The 25,074-nt window shown below is 44.2% G+C and overlaps 1 protein-coding gene across 1 annotated transcript; it reads right to left on the bottom strand.

Annotated features, from left to right (window-relative positions):
- Positions 1 to 2,966: 2,966 nt before the first annotated feature.
- LOC107373917 (zinc finger protein 665-like) lies at positions 2,967 to 18,219 on the bottom strand. The gene is made up of 2 exons (XM_070548210.1): positions 17,924 to 18,219; positions 2,967 to 5,500 (listed from the first exon to the last, which is right to left on the bottom strand). Exons 1-2 carry the CDS (start codon positions 17,931 to 17,933, stop codon positions 3,402 to 3,404), a joined length of 2,109 nt encoding a protein of 702 aa, XP_070404311.1. The 5' UTR covers positions 17,934 to 18,219; the 3' UTR covers positions 2,967 to 3,401.
- Positions 18,220 to 25,074: the final 6,855 nt, after the last annotated feature.

Genomic DNA, 25,074 nt, shown 5'->3' with positions numbered 1-25,074 from the left:
CAGCTCTGACCTTCAGCTCTTGCTGGGTAGGTTCGCGGCCGAGTGTGAAGCGGCTGGGATGAGGATAAGCACCTCCAAATCTGAGACCATGGTTCTCGACCGGAAAAGGGTGGCTTGCCAACTCCGGGTCGGGAGAGAGGTCCTACCTCAAGTGGAGGAGTTTAAGTATCTTGGGGTCTTGTTCACGAGTGAGGGTAGAAGGTATCGGGAAATTGACAGGCGGATTGGTTCGACATCTGCAGTGATACGGACGCTGAGCCGGTCTGTCGTGGTGAAGAGGGAACTGAGCCAGAAAGCCAGGCTCTCGATTTACCGGTTGATCTACGTCCCAAACCTCACCTATGGTCATGAGCTTTGGGTAATGACCGAAAGAACAAGATCGCGGATACAAGCGGCCGAAATGAGTTTCCTCCGTAGGGTGGCTGGGCTAAGCCTTAAAGATAGGGTGAGGAGCTCGGACATTAGGGAGGGACTCGGAGTAGAACCGCTGCTCCTCCGGATCGAAAGGAGTCAGTTGAGGTTGTTTGGGCATCTGGTCAGGATGCCTCCTGCATGCCTCCCTGGGGATGAGTTTCAGGCATGTCCTGCTGGCAGAAGGCCCCCGGGTCGACCCAGGACACGTTGGAGAGGTTACATCTCCGGGAACGCCTTGGGGTCCTGCCGGAGGAGCTGGTGGAGGTGGCCGGGGAGAGGACAGTCTGGAGCTCCCTAGTTGGGATGCTGCCCCTGCGACCTGGACCCAGATAAGCGGAGGAAGACGACGATGACGAGCCCAGCTGTGAGAATCGGCTCTATTAAAAGAGCCGGAGTTCACATCACTAATCTCCTGGCATTTTAAGTTGAACTTATTTTCTGACAAAGATACAGTCAGGTCCAGTGGCGGCTGGCCAGTAGAGGGCGATAGGGCGCCACCCTCCCAGTTTTCCCCAGTGTTTTTAATTTTTATTTAAAAAAAATAAATAAATAAAATTAACAATAATCACATATTCTAAGTTAATTGTGTGTTTTGTAACAAAAACAAATCATATATATATATTGGTCTCTGCCGAGCGGTGGAGGCGACAGAAAGGCTGTGGGCTGTGTTTCAATCGCCCAAACAGTACGGCACCAGCCGGCCAATTGCTGACAAGAAAATCAAACGGTAGGAATGGGAATGTATCCAATCAGCGTTGACCTTGTTTCAGAAGCATGATGGGCGATAGAGCTACCGCCAAAGGCTTTCGTTGGTGTTCGGTAGAACTCGGCAGAGTCTCGACTACTCCAGCACATTTTTGGTCATGACGCAGATGTAATAGACCAGTGAGCCTACAACCAGCATGGATCCCGGTTCTCAGCAGCCACTGAATTCAGTTTGGTCTCTTCTCCAGTATCCGTTCGAGAGGAGAACTATGGTGGAAAAACTTAATGTCAAAGAGCTTGGACCAGATCAGCCCGACGTTAAGATAAGCCAGCAGGACAAGGAGAAGGGTAAACTGTACACACAAGGCTTCTCCCGAAATTGGTACACCAGGAAGGCTTGGCTAGCTGGATGCAATCACGCTAATGCGTTATTTTGCTTTCCGTGTTTTTTATTCAAAACGGCTGGGACATATAAGGCATGGATTGAGTCAGGAGTTACAGACAAGAAACATTTTTCTGAGAAGGTGAAGAAACACGAGTCATCCTGGGCACACATGGACAACACGGTGAAGCTAGCCATGCTAGGCAGAGCTAACATTGCCATGCAGCTCGACGAGGGAAACGGAAGAAACGGAGGACGTTGGCCAGGGAGAACAACAGCAGCTGGGTGCAGAGGTAAGCTGTGCATTACATTTCTGTGAACAAGACAATCAGAAATCCTTGGTTGTCCCACAAACAGGGACATTTGTTTAATACCATGTACATTGTTTAATGTGCAATAACTGTAAAAACTCATTTCAACACACATACTTATTATACATATTTAATCATGTAAATGTGTATTTCATGTAAATTTGTACATACATCAGTCTGATTCCATTTTACTTGTTACACTTCTGCTGCAGCAAACAAATTTCCCAGGTTTTGGGAGAATAAAACATTTCTGATTCTCAATTAGATGTTTTTACTTCAAATGTAAAAACATCTGATTGAGAATCAGAAATGTTCTATTTTCCCAAAAACTGGGAAATATGACATTTGTAAGAGGATACTGATGACATTATTTCCTATGAAAAAGTTTCCTATGTACTTATCTGTTGTTTTTTTATTTATCTACTTTAAAGAGGATTAAGACTTTCCTGAGGAACACCGTGACACAGGATGGGCTGAATGCTCTTGCCATGCTCTCCATGGAAAACAAGCTTGTCACAAACATTCCTGACTTCAATAAAGAGGGCATCGAGAGCTTTGCCACTCAGAAGGACAGAAGGGCAAAATTTCTGTACAAATGAGGTATCACACACACACAAATGCATCCACTTGATCTTTGTATAAAGTTGACCTTGGCACAACACTCCAGAAATATTTTAACAGTGTAAATTTCTGGCATTTTGTCTAAGTAGTGTTTACTACCATTACTGTAACAGTGACCTGTTCATAATTTTTCGTGTTCACTCAAATGTTGAAATTAAACAAAATGTTTTTGTTACTTGCCTCTTGCATTGCCTATTTACCATTTATGGTCATGTTATTTTATGTGCAATTTAATATAGTATTTTTCAACCTTGGTCTGCAAGGTTAGTCAGACACACCTGGATTAATCAGTTTGTCCAATGATGTAAGACAGGAAATAAAAGAGCTGTGCTTAATTCAGGAAATAGTGGATTTGTGCACAAAGCTCAGAAAGCACAAGTTTGTTTAAAAATAAAAAATAGCACAGCCCCACCAAAAATATTTTTCACCAGCCGCCACTGGTCAGGTCCATAAATATTGGGACATCAACACAATGGTAACATTTTTGGCTCTTTACACCACCACAATGGATATCAAATGAAACGAACAAGGTGTGCATTAAAGGCAGACTGTCAGCTTTTATTTGAGGGTATTTACATCCAAATCAGGTGAACGGTGTAGGAATTACAACACTTAGCATATGTGCCTCCGACTTGTTAAGGGACCAAAAGTAATGGGACAATTGGCTTCTCAGCTGTTCCATGGCCAGTTGTGTTATTCCCTCATTATCCCTATTACAATGAGCAGATAAAAGGTCTAGAGTTCATTTCAAGTGTGCTATTTGCATTTGGAATCTGTTGCTGTCAACTGACAAGACATGTTTGAATAGTGCAGAGGTTTTTGACCCTAATAACCATACATTGGTAAGGTCTTACTCAAACACAAAAATACTACTTGTTTGCAATCATTTATGTATGCACTGCCCCCTATTGCCAGGGAAAATACATACAGTCACTTTAAATTTGTCCACAGAGCTCACAAACAGGTTTCTATCCTGTGTGGACACTCATGTGCTTGAATAAATTTCTCTTTTGTCCATATCTTTCTCCACAGAACTCACAAGCAAATGGTTTATGTCCTGTGTGGACTCTCATGTGAGTGTTTAAATTAGACTTTTGGGTAAATCTTTTTCCACAGAGCTCACAGGCAAATGGTTTATGTCCTGTGTGGACTCTCATGTGAGTGTTTAAATTAGACTTTTGGGTAAATCTTTTTCCACAGAGCTCACAGGCAAAAGGCTTCTGTCCTGTGTGGACTCTCATGTGACGGTTGAAAGTTGACTTATGTTTAAATTTTTGTCCACAGTGCTCACAGATTAAAGGCTTCTGTACTGTGTGGACTCTCAAGTGAGCGTTTAAATCCAACTTGTGTTCAAATCTTTCTCCACAGAACTCACAAGCAAATGGTTTATGTCCTGTGTGGACTCTCATGTGAGTGTTTAAATTCGACTTTTGGGTAAATCTTTTTCCACAGAACTCACAAGCAAATGGTTTATGTCCTGTGTGGACTCTCATGTGAGTGTTTAAATTCAACTTTTGGGTAAATCTTTTCCCACAGAGCTTACAGGCAAAAGGCTTCTGTCCTGTGTGGACTCTCATGTGACGGTTTAAAGCTGACTTATGTTTAAATCTTTGTCCACAGCGCTCACAGATTAAAGGCTTCTGTACTGTGTGGACTCTCATGTGAGCGTTTAAATCCAACTTGTGTTCAAATCTTTCTCCACAGAACTCACAAGCAAAAGGTCTAAGTCCTGTGTGGACTCTCATGTGAGCATTTAAATTAGACTTTTGGGTAAATTTTTTTCCACAGAGCTCACAGACAAAAGGCTTCTGACCTGTGTGGACTCTCATGTGACAGTTGAAAGATGACTTATGTTTAAATCTTTGTCCACAGAGCTCACAGACAAATGGTTTATGTCCTGTGTGGACTCTCATGTGATCGTTTAAATTCGACTTATGGGTAAATCTTTTTCCACAGAGCTCACAGACAAAAGGCTTCTGACCTGTGTGGACTCTCATGTGACAGTTGAAAGTTGACTTATGTTTAAATCTTTGTCCACAGAGCTCACAGACAAATGGTTTATGTCCTGTGTGGACTCTTATGTGAGTGTTTAAATTTGCCTTTTGGGTAAATCTTTTTCCACAGAGCTCACAGACAAATGGTTTATGTCCTGTGTGGACTCTCGTGTGATCGTTTAAATTCGACTTATGTTTAAATGTTTGTCCACAGAGCTCACAGACAAAAGGTTTATGTCCTGTGTGGACTTTCATGTGATTGAATAAATTTTTCTTTTTTCGATATCTTTCTCCACAGAACTCACAAGCAAATGGTTTCTGTCCTGTGTGGATTCTCTGGTGTCTGTTAAAACTTGATTTTGTACTAAATATTTTTCCACAGTCACCACAACTAAATGATTTTAGTTCTTTCTGGACTTCCCTATATGAGTCTACAGGTTGCTTAAGTCCAACCGATTTCTTATTACCCAGAGAGATGGAAGACCTGATTGCTGAATGACTGGTTACTCTCACGTGTTTCTGGAGAGACTGCTTGTCATGAAATCGTTCACCGCACTCAAGGCAGCTAAAGGATATGTTGACAGTCTTAACATCTGACTCAGAAGACCTTTTCTCATTCCAGTCATGGCCTTCGCCTCCAGTTTCAGACCCAGAGTCTGACATCCCAGAGTCTAGATTCATATCATCATCTCCACTAACTTCAGTCTCTGAAGAATCAGATGTTTGTTCATGAGGGTTCAGATCTGGGTTCCTGCTAGTTCCTGCTCCTCCACCAGTTTCCGCTGTCATCTGGTCAGAAGAGCTGCTGGTTGGAACATCTTTGTCTTCTATTTGCTGCCGATGAAGCTGTGAGACCACACGTTTCTCTTCATCATCCTCACTCTTTATAGAAACAGCACTGAATTGAAACCAGGCAGAATCAGTCTCCTCCTTCAAACAGAGATGCTCTCCCGTAAGACTGGTCCAGAGTTCCTCCTTTTCCTCCTTTATGTGGAGATGTTGTGGGTCCTGCTGTTCCACACCAGCACTCTGTTCTTCAGGATCTTCTTTAACCTGCACCATCTGTTGAACACCTATAGGAAACAGAAACACATAACGTGAATTACCGACTGCTGTAACTTTAAATTCACACATATGAGAGTTGTGTTATTGCAGGGGTCGCCAACATGTTGGTTGTGAGCTACCGGTAGCTCTTGAAAGTCGCTGGCCTGGAAGCAGCCAGTGAGCTGCCCAACCTGACTTGTAATTAACAAGGGACGGATTTCTAATTTGATGGCAAGCCTTCCCCGGTTCTCGTAATATCTCATGTAAAATTAGCATTTTGTGGAAGTAAAATAAAATCTGATTATTGCACAAATCTTTCAGCAAACGTGTTCTACTGGAAATATGTGGAATGGATTAATTGCTCAGGTTGCAGCGCGGATCCCCGTTTCTGATATCAGCGGCTGCAGCTGCAGGTGCTTCTAAAGACGAGGTGACGTCAGTCATACAGACCTGGTTTCAGAAAAACATCCTCAATAAAATGTTCTGGGCGACTGTAAAGTCCTATCTGCGTAAATATGTTGGTGAAGCAAATTAAATGCCCTTCTCTTAATAACACGATTAACAGGCTTCCTGTTGAGGGGAGACTAGTCTCAGGCTTGTTGATAAAATAAATCAAGCCTGAGATAGTCTCCCTCTGTGTAAACCTTTGACCACCGGCCATTCCACTCCTGCACACAGGCCTGAGCTCAGCTCCTCTTGGTATGTGTGTGTAAACCTTTGACCCGCAGCCCACACTGGTCCCCACTCTCTGCACTTCCGCCCGACTCTGGGTGTGTGTGTGGCGTAGCGCTGTTCTGTGGTATCCTGTCATGTATCGGTCCAAGATAGTGTGTTTATATTGTGTTATTTGTATATAAGAGACTTTTTAACACAGACAAATTTGTCTCTCCTTCTCCTCCACCTCTTCATGCGCTCGCCGCCTCTAAACCCACGTTTCCTGTCATTTCCATCGACAAATAAAACGCTTGCTGCGCATCTTTTCACTCCTTCAGTCACGGGGAGATAAACGTTCATATTTTAGAGTTTTTTCGCGAGGTATTCTTCAAGCTTCACCATGTCTGCCCCTTGTATCCTTGGCTCTCTTTATGTTTTTAAGGGCGCAATGGCGGCACTGTAGACAACAGCGGCGTCCTGACCAATCACAAGCTTGCGTTGTCCGTCTCGACTGACGGATGTTTAGAAAAGATAGCTCGACTCTGTCCATCCTTGCGGAGCTCTCCGGCAGCCCCGCAAGGACGTTGCGCTTCTCCGCACTGGCGCAGATGGAGATGCATGAATCAGGCTTAAAAAGGACTGCATGTCTGAAAGACGAACAGGAAAAGAAGATGAGGCCATACGTGTGAGAAGGGGGGACAGGGAACCACAACAGTTCACACTTCAGAAGAATGGGTCTGCAGAAAGGCCTGAAGGCTGCAAAAATAAGGATGTGACTTTTCCTCTCAACAGGTGTTAAAGATAGTGGCCAGACGGAGCATTAAAGCATGTTCTGGAACTGCGCTGCTCTGGGTGGCTGCATGTTGGAGTAGCTCTGTTGACTATATCTTGGAGGATTTTTACTGCTATTTTTTCAATTTTTGAGCATTTGTTATGATGCGTAACCATGGCAACAAGCTGGTTTACAATCGGGAGTAGCTGATTAACATTGGGAAGGCTGAAATAATACCTCAACTGAAGCCACAAATCCCAAATGAGCTAAAACGCAAGAAGCGTGGGTGCAGAGCGGGAGCAAAACGGTGACAGAGAAAGAGGAAATTCAAACCATCTCTTCCATCGATCATAATGGGCAATGTGAGATCACTGGCCAACAAGATGGATGAACTCCAAGCCCTTTCAAGGACTCAGCCAGAGTATCGGCAATGTAGTGTTATGTGTTTCACTGAGACGTGGCTTCAGGACCATATCCCTGATTCCAGCATCTCTCTGCCAGGATTCCTGACTGTACGAGCAGACAGAGATCTGAAGAGGAGCGGGAAAAGAAAAGGAGGTGGAGTGGCAGTGCTTGTCAACAACAGATGGTGCCATCCATGTCATGTTTCAGTGAAATGTTGTCTCTACAGCCCAGATGTTGTACTCTTGGCAGTAAGTTGTCACCCATATTATTTGCCAAGAGTTCACCAGTTTTGTCTTGGCAACCGTTTATATTACACCTTCAGCCATTGCTGAAAATGCATGTAATGCCGCCATCAGTTCTGTTGTCGCTAAGGTACAAACCCAGCACCCCAATGCATTTGTGGCTGTATCTGGTGATTTTAATCATGCCTCGCTCTCTGCTATACTTCCAACATTTCAACAGTTTGTCAGCTGCTCCACCAGAGAAAACAAGACATTGGATTTGTGTTATGCAAATGTAAACAATGCACACATGTCCAAAACAAGACCTTCTCTGGGACAATCAGATCACAATCTTGTTTTATTCTGCTCAGAATACAAACCACTTGTTCAGAGGCAACCTGTGACAAGAAGAACTGTGAGAAAATGGTCACAGGATGCTGAAGAAGCCCTGCAGAGTTGTTTTGAGACCACAGATTGGATGACTCTGCCAAGGATATGAAGAGGACATCAATGCCATGACTGGATGTGTCACTGACTATATAAACTTCTGTGTGGACAACATACACCCACCAGAACAGTGAGATGCTTCACTAATAAGTGTGTGTGTGTGTGTGCCTGCTCTGTCTTCTCGATCCCCAGTGAGTCGTGGAGGATGGCTAATTATACTGAGTCAGGATTCTCTGGAGGTTTCTTCCTGTTACAAGGGAGTTTTCCTCTCCACTGTCGCTTTATGCTTGCTTAGTATGAGGATTGCTGTAAAGTCACTGACACTAGTCAGTGACTTGATGCAATTTGCTGGGTTCCTTATATAGGAAACATTATTTCTGATTGGCTTAATGAACTGACCTGAATTTTCTAATTCTAATTTCCTCTATTTATTATGCGAAGTGCTCTCTTGTCGTGATTTGGCGCTATACAAATAAAATTGAATTGAATTAATAACAAACCCTAAATCACCAGTGAACTGAAGAATCTAAATGAGAAAAAAAAGAGCCTTCAAGAAGGAGACAGGGAATTATTGAGGAGTATACAGAAGCAACTGAAGATCAAGATCAGAGACATCAAGGAGGCATACAGGAAGAAGCTGGAGAACAAACCACAGAGGAACAATATCAGAGATGTCTGGTCAGGGATGAAGAAGATCACAGGCTTCAGGCAGAGGAAGGATTGGACAGATGGCAGCCTGGACACAGCCAATGAACTGAACAAGTTCTTCAATAGGTTCAGTTCAGGAACAAACCCATCATCCTCCTCGCCTGTCCCCAGCCAATCAGATATCCCATCCTGCTTTGATCCAACATTTTCCTGTCACACGCCAGATGTTTTGTCCTCTAATGCAGTCATGGACTCTTCTGGCTCTATAAATCTGTCTTCAACCAAGTCAGGAGATGCTGCTGCCCCATTTACCTCCCCCTCCCACCTATCTGTCTCTAGAAGTAAGGTGAAGAGGCAGCTGGAGAGACGGAACAGGAACAAGGCTGCAGGTCCAGATGGTGTCAGCCCCAGTGTACTGAAGGCCTGTGCAGAGCAGATCTGTGGGATTCTGCAGCACCTCTTCAACCTCAGCCTGGCCCAGGAGAAGGTTCCAGTCCTGTGGAAGACATCCTGCCTTGTTCCAGTTCCAAATAAAACTCGCCCATCCGTCAATGACGACTACAGACCGGTTGCCCTGACATCCCACTTCATGAAGGTCCTGGAGAGACTCCTAATGGTCCACCTGAATAAGCAAACAAGAACGTATCAGGAACTGCTGCAGTTTGCTTATCGCCATGGAGTTGGAGTTGAAGATGCCATCATCCAGCTGCTTCAACCAATCCAGTCATCTGGACAAATCAGGCAGCACTGTCAGGGTCATGTTCTTTGATTTCTCCAGTGCATTTAACACAATCCAGCCTGATGTACTTTGCCAGAAACTCCAGAAGACACAGGTGGGGGCCTCAACTATCGCCTGGATTAAAGACTACCTGACAAACAGAGCACAATTTGTGAGGCTGAGGAACTGCACATCAAACCAGGCGATCAGTAACATTGGAGCACATTGGAGCACCACAGGGCACTGTACTCTCACCATTTCTTTTCACCCTGTACACCTCAGACTTCCAGTACAAATCAGAGACCTGTCATCTACAGAAATTCTCAGATGACTCTGCAGTTGTCAGGTATATCAGAGATGGACAGGAAGCTGAGTACAGAGAGCTGGTGGAGAGCTTTGTGGCATGGTGTGGAAACAATCATCTGACCTTGAATGTGAACAACACTAAGGAGATGATTTTAGACTTCAGAAGAAACAGGGTGGAGTCAAACACTGTTTCCATCATGGGAGAAGAAGTGGAGGAGGTTGAAGAATACAAATACCTTGGAGGTCACCTGGACAACAGACTGGACTGGAGAAAGAATAGCGAAGCCGCTTACAAGAAGGGACACAGCAGACTGCACTTCTTGAGGACGCTTAGGTCCTTCAATGTCTGTAGCAAGATGCTGCAGATCTTCTACAAGTCTGTTTTTGAGAGTGTAATCTCTTCAGCCATCATCTGTTGGGGTAGTAGCATCAGAAGCAGGGACCTGATGGGGGGAGCTCCAAGTACCAGAGATCCAGGCGCTGCCCCAGAACACAGGAACCCCAAGGGGACTGCAACCAGAAAGGCCCCCCGCCCCCCTCAAGAGGCGCAGAGGATCGCCCCGGGGGGCCACAACCATCAGCCGGCAGAGTCCCGGGAGATATCAGCGGCAAGCCCACAGGCCTGCCAGCCGCCTCCCACCCCCTAGCCGGCCGAGCCCGGTACCCAGCGACCCGGGACCCAGGGACGACCACCCACGCCGGGGACCCAGCAGAGCCCAGGGACCCAGACCCCACCAGGCAGCCACCGGGATTGACCAGGCAGGCACCAAAGATCTTAAAACCCCTGACCCGGGAGCCACGAACACTCAGGGAGACCAAGGCACCACACCCCACACCAGGTGTGGCAGGGGGAGGGGAGACTAGGATCTATGTCATCAAAGGAGGTCCCAGGAGAGGGGAGGAGTCACCTGACATATACAGTCATACACAAACACAGTCATACACTCCCTCCCTCATGCTCACACATACACATACAACCAAAGACTTACAAAAATGCAGGCCGGACACCCACTCATGCTCCCCATACACACCCTATTCACTCTGGTCCCAGTACTGCTGCACACTGGGTACAACCATCACCGGTTACCAGAGTTTGACCCTTTCTGCTGGGGTGCTGATGAGCAGGCTCCCCCGCCCAACGCCGAGCACAGCAACCCACCACCCCAGACCCCAACCAGATGGCCAGATCTCCCTCCTAGTCTCCAGCCCCAGGAAGCCAAGCAACAACAGAGGTGTGCTAAGACCCCTAGTCTCCCTCCGCCTGCTCCATTATAGTGTTGTGTGTTGATGAGGTGTATTCCATGGCTGTGGTGAGCGGACAGTGCAGGCATTGTCTGGCCTATGCCAGCGGATGCCACAGCACCACCCCACTTGCACCCACAGCCCTCGGTGTCTAAGTGCAGATTAAAATTGGAAGTGGGCACCGGCACTCGGGAGGAGGCTGAGAAATCCCCCTGCCAAATGCAGTTGAACGTGCTCACTCCCAAGGCCCTAAGTGTGTGTTTGCGTGGAATGTCGTTGGTGGAAGTGTATAAGGTGCAAATAAAATTGGGAGGCAGGTTGCCACAGGAATGCGGAAATGGGGTCCATACCCACACTCCCTGACTTGTCCACCCCCCAAGGTCCTATGTGTATGTTTGTGTGATGATGTGAGGGAGCAGGAGGAGAGAAATATGCGGGGATGGGGAGGAACGGCTGGTTGGGCTTAGCCCTCCAGGGAGCCAGCTCCCACACTGGCCCCAATAGGCACCTCTGTTGTCAAATTGCCACCAAGGGCACGGAGACCACAGCCCATCCTGACAGGGCCCAAAGCAGCAGCATTACAGAGCCACACGGAGTACGAGGGCACCAACCCAGCCCCATCCCAGCAGAAAATCTATGCCCATCCCTGCATTTGCACAACTTCCAGAATATATAAGACATAGGACATCCAGGTAAGGTTGGGTACTCTCCCTCCTGGACCTCCCCCTCCCCTGTGATGGAACAGCAGAGGAGCCAAGGTCTACATGAGGTCCCTGAACCCGGGCCAGGCACTGCTGCATGTTCCTGCCTTCTGCAGCAGCATACATGTCAGGACCCGACCCCCAAGGCCCCGCCCAGATCCCCACACGGGGCCGGCCACCCCCACACCCCGGGCCCCCAGGCCCCCACCCAGGGGCAATGCAGCCGCCAGGCAGTGACCCATGGCCGCCGCCAAGACCTCCAAGGGGCCCCACTCACGACCGCCAGCAGTCCACCCCCCGAGGCAACCCAAGCACCTCCAGAGAGGGGCAACGGCCCCCCAGTCCCAGACACCCCCAGTGAACCCACCTCCAGGGAACATCCGGATACTTCAAACTCAGACCCTCCACCCCCCCCCACCCACATCATCCCGCAGGACAACATCAACGGTCCCCCATCATCGCTATGTGGGTGAACCGATCAAAGGAGCCTGGAGAGATTGATTTGAAGTGGAAGCAGAGGCTAAATCAAGTGCAGTAGGATCTAACAAAAGATTTCTATACTGGTTAATGCAGAGAGTTTTTCTATTTTTCCAATTCAAGAGGATAGTTTTCTTAGCAATGCATATGGCAGTCATAACCACGTGAACCAAAGATGTTTCAATCGGGACATCGTCCAGGTTTCCCAGTAAACAAAAGAGAGGGGGAAGTTGGGATATGACATTTCAGACATTTTGACAGATCCTCACATACTCTACCCCAAAATTCCTGGACAGGTGGGCAGGACCACAGTGCATGAATGTAATTGTCAGGAATGTTGTTTGTGCAGTGTGTACAGTTGTCAGACTACACAAACCCCATCTTGAACATCCGATGACCTGTATAGTGTACTCTGTGTAGAATTTTGTACTGAATTAATTGTAAATTGGAGTGTCTGATCATTTTAAAAGTTTTTAAACAAGTTTGGGACCAGAAGTCCTGGTCAAAGCTGACTGATAGATCCACCTCCCATTTTTCAATAGGGATTGCAATTTTATCGTCTATTTTGGACAGTGTCTTATATACTTTAGACAGTAGTTTGGGGGGTTTGAGATTATAAAAGTCATATACCCTTGGTGGTGTTTGTAATTCTATTTTATTGAGCTTACATTTTTGTTTGACTACAGATTTAATTTGGTGATATTCTAAAATGCTATTCTTATCCATTCCAAATAGGGAGACTATTTGATTAAATGGGATGAGGTCCAATCCTTCATATATGTGTTCCAGGTATAGGATTCCTTTGTTTTTCCAGTCCGGAAGGTTCATCATTTTGTTTTTTCAAAATGTCAGGATTATTCCAGATAGGTGTGCATCTGCATGGTACTAGTGAAGACTCGGTCATTTTAAGATACTCCCACCATGCTGTCAGAGAGGTGCTGATACTAATAATTTTGAAACTTTCATGTTTTCTTATGCTTGAGCTAATAAATGGTAAGTCTGAAAGCTCTATCGTATTGCAAAGTGTCTGTTCTATATCTAACCAGGACTCATCTAGTGGGTTATCTTGCAACCATCTTGGTATACATTGCAGCCTGTTGGCTAAGAAATAATAATAAAAGTTGGGTAAATCCAGTCCTCCTCTGTCTTTGGTCTTCTGAAGCGTTTTTAAGCTAATTCGTGGAGGTTTATCCTGCCAAAGGAATTTAGTAATTGAGGAGTCCAGAGATTTAAACCAGTCAGCTGGTGGCTTGTTTGGGATCATCGAGAATAAGTAATTTATTCTGGGTAAGACCATCATTTTAATTGTAGCAACTCTCCCCATGAGTGATATTGGTAAGGATTTCCATCTTGCAAGATCATCTTCCACTTTCCTTAAAAGTGGGATGTAGTTTAGTTTGGTTAGATCTGCTAACTTGGGAGAGATATTAATTCCCAGGTATGTGATATTCCCTGACTCCAATTGTGTATTAAGCAAATTGACAAATGAGAAATTAATTGGTAGAACTGTGGATTTTAACCAGTTTATAGAGTAATCTGAAGCTCTTGAAAAATAGTTTATCAGTTCTATTGCTTGGGAGAGAGAGGATTGAGAATTCTGGAGAAAGAGTAAAACATCATCTGCATAAAGACTGATCTTATGTTCTATTTTCTTACACTTTATCCCTTTAATATCTGTTGTTTGCCTAATTGCTGCTGCTAGTGGTTCGATAAAGATAGCAAATAGTGAGGGGGAGAGTGGGCATCCCTGCCTGGTCCCCCTCTGAAGACAGAAGCTAGCTGATATTTGGTCGTTCGTCCTGACACGTGCTGTTGGTGAACTGTATAATCCTTGTAGCCAGTTTATGAAGAAGTTCCCAAAACCAAATTTATGAAAAGTTGCAAATAAGAACTTCCAGTTAACTCTAGCAAAATCTTTTTCTGCATCTAGAGATAATATACTAGTTTCTATGTTTCTACTGTAAGAGAAATCTATCAAATTAAGTAATCTACGTGAATTAGTGGATGACTGTCTACCCTTGATGAAACCAGTTTGGTCAGGGTGTATAATGAAGGGGGTTACCTTCTCTAATTTTTTTGCCAGGGCTTTACAAATTATTTTGAGATCAACATTAATAAGAGAAATTGGGCGATAGCTGGTTGGAAATGCTGGGTCTTTGCCTGGTTTTAACAAGAGACTAATATTGGAGGAATTCATGTTAGGCTGTAATCTGCCGCTCTCTTCGATTTCCCTCACCATTCTGAAAAATATTGGAGCCAGAATGATCCGGAATTCTTTGTAGAACTCTGCTGGAAATCCATCTGGACCTGGAGCTTTCCTATTAGTCATGGATTTAAGGGCTTCCTGGAGCTCCGCTGATGTTAGTGGCGAGTCCAGGACTGTAACTTGGCTGTCTGATAATTTAGGAAGTATTATCCTGTCAAGGAACTCATTGATCTCATTATCTGATGGGTTTATCTGTGGTGAGTACAAAGTTTGGTGAAAGTCTCTGAAGCTGTTGTTTATTCTTTCAGGGTCATTAACTATATTCCTGGTTGAGTCTTTAACAGCAGATATGGTAGTTTTCTCTTTATTAATTTTTAATTGGCTAGCTAAAAATTTACCTGAATTATTACTATGTTCAAAGTTTTCTATTCGTAGTCTTTGTGCTAAAAATTGTGTCTTTTTGTCAATAATTCCATGAAGTTCTAATTTAGCTTTACGTAATTTGCTCATTGACTCTTCTTCTGTGGATGCCTCTAAAGACTTGATGATTTCCTCTAACTCCTGAATACGTTTGTTTTCTGTTTTTTTCCTATGTGATGAGAAAGAGATTATTTTACCTCTCATCACTGCCTTTCCTGCCTCCCAAAGAATAGATGCTGATGTTCCAGGCAGGTCATTATGTTTTAAATATAAAGCCCACTCCTTTTTTTAAAAATCAATAAAACCTTTGTCTTTAAGCAGTGATGTATTAAACCTCCAGTTTTTGCTTGGTGGGATTGTCTTCTTATTTACCAGAGTTAATGAAACCGGAGCATGGTCGCTGACAGCTATGGGGTGTATCTCAGTGTCTGAAATGTCAGCCACCAATGAGCTGCTGACTAGAAAATAATCCAAACGTGAATGAGAGTGATGGACGTGCGAAAAAAAAGTATACTCTCTACAGTTAGGATGAAGAGATCGCCATGCATCACAAAGCCCATAATCACTCATGTACTGTTTAACTATGTTAGTGGATTGCCAATTGCGCTGAGTCCCAGCTGTACTGAGCCTGTCTGTTAAGGAATTCATCCAAAAATTAAAATCACCTCCAAGTATAAGTGGACAGTCCAAGTGTTCGGAGAGTACAGAGAAAAAATTATGAAAGAATGGAGGGTCATCAATATTTGGACAGTATATGCTGACAATACATAAGCTTTGGTTCTGTACAGATATTTTTAACATTATAAATCTACCCTCTGGATCAGAGACTGTCCAATACTGTGAAATTGATGTTTTTATGCATTAAAATAGCTACACCTCTTTGCCTAGAGTTATAGCAGGCAGAGAACATGCTGGGAAACTCAGGTGTCTTAAGTTCATCTGCGGATGTGGCAGATCTATGAGTCTCTTGTAACAATATTACGTCTGCTTGCACTCTCTTTAGCTGATCAAAAATTTTTAGTCTCTTCTCTCTAGAGCCAGCCCCATGTATGTTCCATGAGACAAACCTTAGTGCACCCATAGATGTGTGTGTGAGTAGCTATAATATGACGCCTTCATGTGTATGAGAAAAGATAAGTAATTAAACGCCTACATTAATCTTATAGTAAATAATAATAATAAGGGTATCGTTATAATCATTATTATCATTTGCAACATTAAATATAATAATAATAGTAGTAAAAAAACAACAATAAAAAAATCCCCCACAACATTAATATAAAAATATTAATGCTGATAATGATAAAGTAAAAATAAATAATAAAACAACAACAACAACAACAATAATAATAATAATAATAATAACAAGACAAGCCCAACAGTGTTTTGATGCAATGAAATGCCTTAGGCTACTTATCTGTGTGACTGCGTATGGAGTCTATGTGTGTGTGTGACTGCGTATGGAGTCTGTGTGTGTGTGTGTGTGTGTGTGTGTGTGTGTGTGTGTGTGTGTGTGTGTGTGCGTGTGTGCGCGCACAAGTTGTGTGCTGCAGTGTGCGGGGAAAAAAATTGTGCCATGCAGATGTAAAAACCCAGAAGCAGATTTAAAAAAGGGAAAGAAAGGAATTATAAAGGTTAAATAGAGTAAAAAAAGAAAGAAAAGAAAAAGTGTGGTTGTGAGGTGGTGAGGGAATAGGTGAACATTTCTAAACGGATCTAGCAGCTATAAATCCTGACATGTTCAAACCCAGTGAGTGCTTTTAATAACAATAAGGTTGTACCTGAAGTTTGTCTAATAAAGCCAGTCTGTTACTCCTCGTTCTTTGTAGATCTTACCGTCAACAAACAGTTTATCCACAGAGATCACAGCCCGCTTCCCATCCTGGATGAACTTCTTACGCAGCGGGAAGAGAACTCGGCGGCGATCCAGAATTTCTTTAGGAAACTGATCGTTTACGCTGTAATCTTTACCTTTAAGCTCCCTCCCGCAGCTTTTAACAAGATCTTTCAGCTTGAAGTACTCAAATTTTTCCACGATGGGACGAGTTCTTCTGCTGTCTGTTCTCCTGGCTCCAAGGCGATGTACCCGATGAAAGGTGATGTTTTTAACCGTTTCCTCAGGTATCTTCATGTGGGTGTGGAGAAAATTCTTGATGGTTTTTTCGCAATCCTCCGCTTCTCCTCCGGTCTGCTCTGGGAGGCCTGCGAACACCAGGTTATCTCTCATGCTGCGTGATTGGAGATCCAGAACCGTCTCCTTTAGAACTTTGTTGTCCTGGGAGATCCCATCTATTCCTGCAGTCAAGGAGGAAACCGTTTCCAGCAGAGACGTGTTCTCAGCCGCGAGCCGCTCCACTTGCTCCTGGCTAAACTCCAGAGATGTTCGGAGGTCCTGGAACTTCTTGTGAAGCACCTCAAGCAGGTGGAGCCGTCCCTCAAATCCCAGAAGCCGTTTATCTATGGACTGTAGTAAATCTAAGACATCCTTATGGGGAGATGAGGCCTCGGGCGAGTCCTGGGGTCGGATCCTCTTGGTCAACGGCGTTTCCGCCTCTGCTGCTGCTGCTTTCTTCGGTCCCATGACAAAAAGCTCAAAAACCTCGTCAATATATGTTTGCAAATTTCCCAGATTTTCTCCACTTACCTCCAGGTTGAGTGTGTTATATTTACCAGATTTATTAATTTTTTTGCGTTGTCAGTGAGTATATTAGGCGAAAATCTGTCTTTATTTTTTGTGGAAGCTGATTAACAAGCTGCCATCTGCTTCAAGACGCCGCCGTGTGTCCGGTGATCGGGCCATCAGCGCATGCGCATGCTCAGGTAATAATGGCTCTTTGATGGGAAAAGGTTGCCGACCCCTGTACTAACCAAAGTGTTTTAAGTGTTTTGCATTTTTCATTATTTTTTATTTTATTTCGATTTCAGGTTTTTAATTCTATTTAGTTTCAACTGAGTTGTCTTTTACCATTTGTTTCATCATTTTAGTAAACAAAAATAAAATTCAATCACTGCCTCCTCGTCTTGAAGTCCTGCTGTGTTAAAATTAAAGTTAGTTCAATAGTTCAAAAGCTCTGGAGCTTCTCTCCTCTGTGAAGAAAGAACCAGAGAGGTTCGGACCGAGCTGCTGCAGCAGACTAAAACACAACACGGGCATTTTTTAATGATAACACCTCATGGGAGAGGTACTGTAATGTCCCACCATGCAGTGATGATATATTCATTCATCCACTAGTACCTGTGTCCATGCTGTCCAGGTCCAGGTGGTGAAGAACACACGATGAATCAGTCCCAGATCCTGAAGTGGTAGCAGGTTTTCTTTAGCCGTGTTTAGCTAACAGCTGCAATAGAAACAAAGCAGGAGAGCTGATTAAGATGCTGCTTCAGAACAACGCAGGAGATTAAAGATCCAACGCTTTAGTTCTGATCAGCTGAGGACAGATCCAGTCTGGAAAAGAGGACCTTTGGTCACCAGAGTTCACGGAGTAGAGCTAACCGCCTCATCTATTCTCCTCACACACCAGAACAACAAGCTAGCTCCGCTAGCATTTTCCGGTTTCTGCTTCTTCCGGTGGTCGGTGACCAGCGTAAAGATGCACTACCGCCACCTGCTGGAGTCTTTGAGCTCTGATAAACTAAAGAAAAAAACGAATAATGCATGGTGGAGGATGCAGAAGACGTGCCCTAATGGAGACTGATGATTGGCTGATGAGACTTCTGAAGGCGACAGCCCAACAGAATTCTGAGATTATCTTTAGAGTCATATGACGGTAATATTACGGTAATCAGGAATATCCTTAAGATTGGAGAGGTCCAATTAGCACACATCAGAATATTAACCTTCCGCCACCACATCATCAGTTAACAACCATACTCAGGGCCGTTGCTATTTTGGTGCCCTAAGCACAAAGTCTTCGTGGTGCCCCCCCCCCCCCCCCATCCCACACACACACACACACACACACAGAGAGAGAGAAAAAAACAACACAATCACTGGCATGTGACATGACTAAATTCAAAACTATTTAACCTTTATTAACAACTAGAGAGGCACAATGTGCACATTTTATACACAACTAGAAAATTCTGAATATGAAGGGAGGAGGTTAGCATAATGGACTTTTTTTCTTCAAATTATACCATCAGCAGCTGATGTTCCTCTTGGCCCGCAAATGTTTATGACATATATATCAACATAGAGCAAATACCTAATTAGAAAATAGGTTTGTCTAATTTTTCATATTAAATCTCAGTTACATAGCCTATAGGCCACATAGGCTATTTAATAATGATATAAATCATGTCCATAGTTGACTCATGATTAATCACAAACAACCGCTTATTTAAAAAAAAATTCTTACTTTACCTTGACGGTGTTTTTGTCCTTCCTGTTTTTGTGATATTTAAGTATTTGGGTGGACAAATATGATTCATTTGTTTATTTCTGTTACAAAACAGCACAGATGGGCCTATCTGACCTCACAGAGGAAACATTATTTTACTTGAGAAAGATGTTTTAAGATGAACTTATTAAAACAAAAAAATCTTCAAACTCTTCAAGGATTATTTTTAGATGAACAACCTTTTACACTGTTCTGACTTTTTTTTATCCAAGTCACATGAACAGGCTGAATAAAATTATATTTCCCTTTGTTGCATTTAACTATTTCTTCTTTATACAAGTGCTGATTCAGAAGAGAATAACTGCATTTGGGAAGATGATGACTTGCTACGTTTTTTTCTCCAGCAGTAAAAAAGCTCAAAAGCTTCTCTGAGTTTCTCTCCCTCTCAGCCTCTCTCACTCAGCTACTAATAAATGCCCGGTAGGCAGGGCCAGATTAACACTTTGTTGTACCCTGGGCAACAATATTAAAGGGCCCCATCATCACGACCCAAGGATCACCACAATATGGTCACATACAGAATATTTTACTGTAATATGCAGTAAATATACTCAATACTTGAATGCCGGACATCACGTAACCCGCTCAGGTTAACCTTTGACCCCCCTCGTGTGGACTGACCAATGAGGAGAAGGTCTTAACTTGAGGCCCTCTCTTCATTGGTCAGTCTGCATGAGACTGACTCTCAACTGACGTTCAAAGTCATAGGCAGCGAAGCGTCTCTGTGCAGCGCAAAAGCCCGGGTGGACAGTTTGTTTAATGTAGGGTGATCATATTTCCATTTCCAAAAAAGAGGACAGGGGGTCTGTGCCTATGACGTCACACTATGGCAACGCCACATAAACCACGTTGGGGCCCATTTTTTGTAAGAACTAAATTAATATCAGAGTCTGCCAATAAAAGGGCTCTAAAACAATTCATATGTAAATATTTTGCATATTTATTGCAAAATCTCATTTTTCTGCTTTTGTGCTGCAACAAGGTTTTATTAATAATAAATTATTATACCTTTTGTTTTACTACAGCATCGGTAAGCTTCCTGTGCACAGATTATTAAGGATGCTTGTTTCAGCTGTGAGATTAGACGATAGGATCAATGATAAAATAAGTTGTCACACACTCCATGGAAACTTTCAGAGAATCCACAAATAGTGGCTTTCAAATGGTTTTGTTACTTTTTGCAAGTTAAGAAAAGCAGCAGATGAGACAGCATGTCTGATAATTTAGTTTTTCATCTGATAATATTAGAACATGTCAGTGATGTTTGAGGGGCTTTTATATACACCGCATAACTAATACTCCTGGAGAGGGTAGGAATTACACAGAGGCTTCTGGGGAGCCCAGTTATGGGGTGGTGGTGGTGGTGGTGGTGTGTGCGTGTGTGTGTGTGTGTGTGTGTGTGTGGGGGGGGGGGGGTCATTTTGCCTTGGCCCCCAAAATGTCTTGAAACGGCCCTGGGTGTGTGACTGAGTTATGAAGGTGATCTAAATTGTATCAGATGTATAAATATTACATGTGTATAACTTATTGTTTTATACAGGTAAAAATGTGTAGTGGAGATAAATCTACCTACATTTTACTTTTCAACACTTTGTTTTGTTTTGTTTTCTTGTTTTTATTTAACTATTTTCCTGTCCTGTCTGTCTCTCATCTTCCTGCATCTCCTCTAAACTCTCCAGAAAATCTGCTGCCTGGATTCTTACTTTTCACCTCATCAGTTACTTTTGAGCAGATCAAAGGGATCTCCTGACCGCAAAGCGCAGAGCGCGTTTTCAATGCTGCGTCAGTGAGGTGAAATCACCACAGCACAGGTGATGAGCTCCGCAGTAGCAGAGCACTTCAGGCACAGATAAAACAGAAAGTAGAGAACATGTGCGGACATGAACGATCGTGTGCTAATTATAGTTTTTTGGTTGTGCCACTTTGAGAATGGACCGTGCGCTGGAAGCAGCAGCCTGGAGCGCTGCCCAACAACGATCAGCGCTGTGCTGCTGTCTGAGCTCTCTGCTCAAAAGAGTCCATAACTGATGTGATATAGGTAGAAAAAATTTTTCTGGCTCCCCTGTAGGATATACAGCTCCCCCATAGTTCGATCCCTGCTCCTGGATGAAAATCCGGATATTTTCACAAGAACCGCCAGTCTGGACGTCCAGGACAGAGTGAAAAGTGGACACGGTCCATCTCCTTTACTTATTGTATTGTTTTCTCTCTGTAAACATGCTGTTAACTTGCTTAGCACCTCTTCTAATTGAAATCTGGCTTTATCATATATATATATATTATTTTTTATAAGCTTGCGTTTGGTGCCCCTCCCCCGGCGTGGTGCCCTACGCGCTATGCGTGGTGTGCGTGTGCGGAGCGCCGGCGCTGAACATACTAAAAAGTCAGAGGTCACTAAATCACCATCATCTGCTCACATAAAGCCACTATATTAAGCTTTGTCAAGTTACCCTTGACATCGTCAGTCAACTTCCGGTCTGTAAACAAAAGGGTGCTTTTATTCTCCCTACTGACATGGGTACTTCCGGTGGCGGGTTAGCTCAGATACTCTGAACCAACTCCCGTTGCCGCAACGTAACAACACCACCGTACTTCTCTACATTCCCGTATACTCATACAAAGCACATTCATGCCTCCTCGTACGACCAAGACGCCAGCAGACCAGCCTCGATTGGTCCCGAGGTAAGGTATATCAACAGCGTTTTCACAGGGACAGGAAATGCATAATAATTAACCCGATAGCCATAATCAACCCAACATTGCACTTACTGTTCATCCACGCACACACTCGACCATGTCGCGGTGCTATCCCCCAGGCAGCAACATACCGCAGAGAGGAACCCGGGACACAACCTAGAGCTACGTAAACCTTGAGAGATATGAACCTAAAGCCAATTTATCTCCATCTCTAGCCAGACTCCCGGAGCAAACTTCCGGCCAACTACAAAATAAAGGTAACAAAGGGAATTCGTTCCCATAACCCAAGACTTTGAGAGCTTTTCTACAGTCACCCTCACACCTTTACCTGTCCTGTTTAGTCAGGTAGGATGGATCTCCTCTTAGATACACCTCCTGTTGGGTAGTTCGTGACCATGAACAGGCTGCATCAAGCATTAGTACCAGAGTGGACTGGCAGAGAGACCAGAGACAAATAACAGAAACACCAAAACGAAAAGGTGAGGTTAGAGCATTACCCCCAAATTCCACTACCTCCGCTCCGCTCCGTTCCGACACGAACGCCGGAGCAAAATCGGTCCCGTTCTAGTCAATCAGAGCAATTCCTACTACTGCGGCCGTGCTCCGGCAGTGCGGCGCCGTGCGCCGCCCTCTGTTCCGGCGTCCGACAAAAATAGAATTGATCCTATTTTTGCCGGACGCCGGAGCACCTCCGCAGTCAATGGACAGAAATCACAAACGCCCAACAGGAAAAGGAGCGAGCACAACTTCCGTTTTTCACAATACATCGATAAACAAAAGGCGTTTTTTGTTTCATATGCACAGGTTTAACAACTTTTAACAACTATCAGTGGCGGCTGAAGTTTAAATGCACAAAAGTAAGCCATAAATACAGTTTCCACTATCAAAGTAGTCACACTTTGTTGATCCAAACACTGCTGATCTCTCAACACAAATGATAGGCAGATTAAACAGTTCATGTTGATGCTTCTCCCACACAACGGGTGTTTGGATCTAACTTCCGCGTTTATTGCTCGGACTGTATCGCCAGATCTCGAAAATGCCGCGCATGCTTGTTTGTCCACCTCAGGTCTCCGCACCGGAGCGGAGCCGTTGTAGAGCGGGTAGCAGTAAAAATTGAGTTCGGAAGCGAGCGGTTGCGGAGGGCGGGGGCGGACCGGAGCGGAGGTAGTGGAATTTGGGGGTTAGACTATACAGCCTCTGAAATTCCACCTGATCTGAATGGAAACCATGACGACGTCTTTAGATCAGGCGCGTTGCAAGATATTCAAAAGTGTGGGGGATGTTGTCTGTGCCTAAAATAAGTTCATGTTATTCATCTTGTTAGTTTAATTTCCATAATAGCGGAGCAGGTGCGAATTTTAGTCGCGTCGCTCATGTCTCCGTTTTAAACATGTTTAAACAGTTCAGAATACAAATCCAGGCTCTGTCTCGTTAGATCGGTGTAATTAAAGTTTGTACTGAATGAAACGTTACATTAAACCATGTTGAAAAGAAAAGTATCCGATTAAATCGTTTCCCCCTCATTTGCAGTCAGGAAGTACAGCGCAGTGCGCATGGCTCTGGGCTTAATCAAGTTTAATTGTTTCTCTTTGCAACAATCTTCACAAGAAGGCAAAACAGTTAAATGGCAGGTTACAGATATTTCCATTTGACTGTTTATTTTGACGGATAAACTCAAGGATGTTGGTTGTTTTGAAAGAATTACCCCGACGCACACTGATGCACACACAGATGAGCTGACATTTTAATCGTTAACGCACATCGCGGAGGTAACTAAATACATTAAGAAATGATTCCCATCAGAACATTAGAGCTTTATACTGGACACTGCTCAGTGCGGCTCAGAGCGAACACGGTGGACAGTGAGCTGAAGATCTGTAGAGGGGTTGGCAGCGCAGTGCAGAACCACGGCACATGCGGTAAGATTTCCTCCCACTGAAGCGGTCTGGAAAGCCTCCTGCTGGGTCCCCGGTGGGGGTGGTCGCCCCTGGGTCCCGGGTCGCTGGGTCCCGGGCTCGGCCTGCTAGGGGGTGGGAGGCTGCGGGCAGGCCTGTGGGCTTGCCGCTGATGTCTCCCGGGACTCTGCCGGCTGCTGGTTGTAGCCCCCCGGGGCGATCCTCTGTGCCTCTCGAGGGGGGCGGGGGCCTTCCTGGTTGCAGTCTCCTTGGGGTTCCTGTGTTCTGGGGCAGCGCCTGGATCTCTGGGACTTGGAGCTCGCCCTGTCTCCTGCGCATCTTTGGGGGGCGGATCTGTGGCCCCTCACACTCTCTGTTGGACGCTCCTATAGAGAAACCTTAAATAAACAAGCGCGTGTACACACACAGGTGCTCACATGGTGCTCTCAAAAGTATGGGCTTGGGCACATTAAACACAGGTCTTAAGACTATGGTGGGCACTTAATGCACTGTGATTTATTATCGTGATTCTTCAGTTAAGCAATGTTGATTATATATTTTTCATCAAGTTGACGCAGTGATAGCTAGATCTTGTTGTATTGTTGTTGTGTCCCTTTTTTTGTCCTTTTGTTTTTTTTTTTGTCTTTTTCTGCAGGTCTAGAAGCAGACTCTTGTTCATTATTGTTTATTTTTGTGGACCCCCCCCCCCCCTCTCTCTCTCTCTCCCCACCTTTACCTTTCTCTTTCACCTCTGTCTCCTGTCTGTCTCAAACTCACACGGGGCCGAAATGAAACTCGGGGACGGAGTCGAGGGCCAAACTTAATATTTTTTGAAAAAGTGATGGCAAATTTGCACGTTTTCTTTATCAACATGTATGCAATTTTGAAACTTTAAATTTGGAAACAAACATATTTCTGCATTAACTCTGAATGTGGAATAACCAAATTACACACGAGCAAGTCAGTTTTAAATAAAACACATCAGTGGTATTCATTACTTGTGGTATATTCAGCATTTTTAAAATTTATTCAGGATTTATGTTTTCTTGTTTATTCATTTTTCTTATTTTTTATTCTCCTTTGTTCTCCTGTAATAAGTGTCATCGCTGCGGTGACGTCTAGCTTTCCCCACTGAGGAACAATAAAGGGATTTTCTATTCTATTCATCTATCTGCAGCCTTTCCACTTCCTGTTTACTGTAGGTTAAATCTTTTCTCACGTGCCAACAACAAAATAAAAATATCATTTTATCTTAAATGAAAATGCAACATCTCACCTGTTAACTTTCATGTTCTGGAGCAGAAAAAGAGCATAAAACCAACATATTTAAAGCTCAGTTTGTTCCACTGGTTTACTGTGATGCTCACCTGTTCCAGCCAGATACCTGCATC

Source organism: Nothobranchius furzeri, chromosome 2 (genome assembly GCF_043380555.1).
Source record: "Nothobranchius furzeri strain GRZ-AD chromosome 2, NfurGRZ-RIMD1, whole genome shotgun sequence".
Taxonomy (NCBI): domain Eukaryota; kingdom Metazoa; phylum Chordata; class Actinopteri; order Cyprinodontiformes; family Nothobranchiidae; genus Nothobranchius; species Nothobranchius furzeri.
This window is presented reverse-complemented; position numbering and strand designations above follow the sequence as displayed.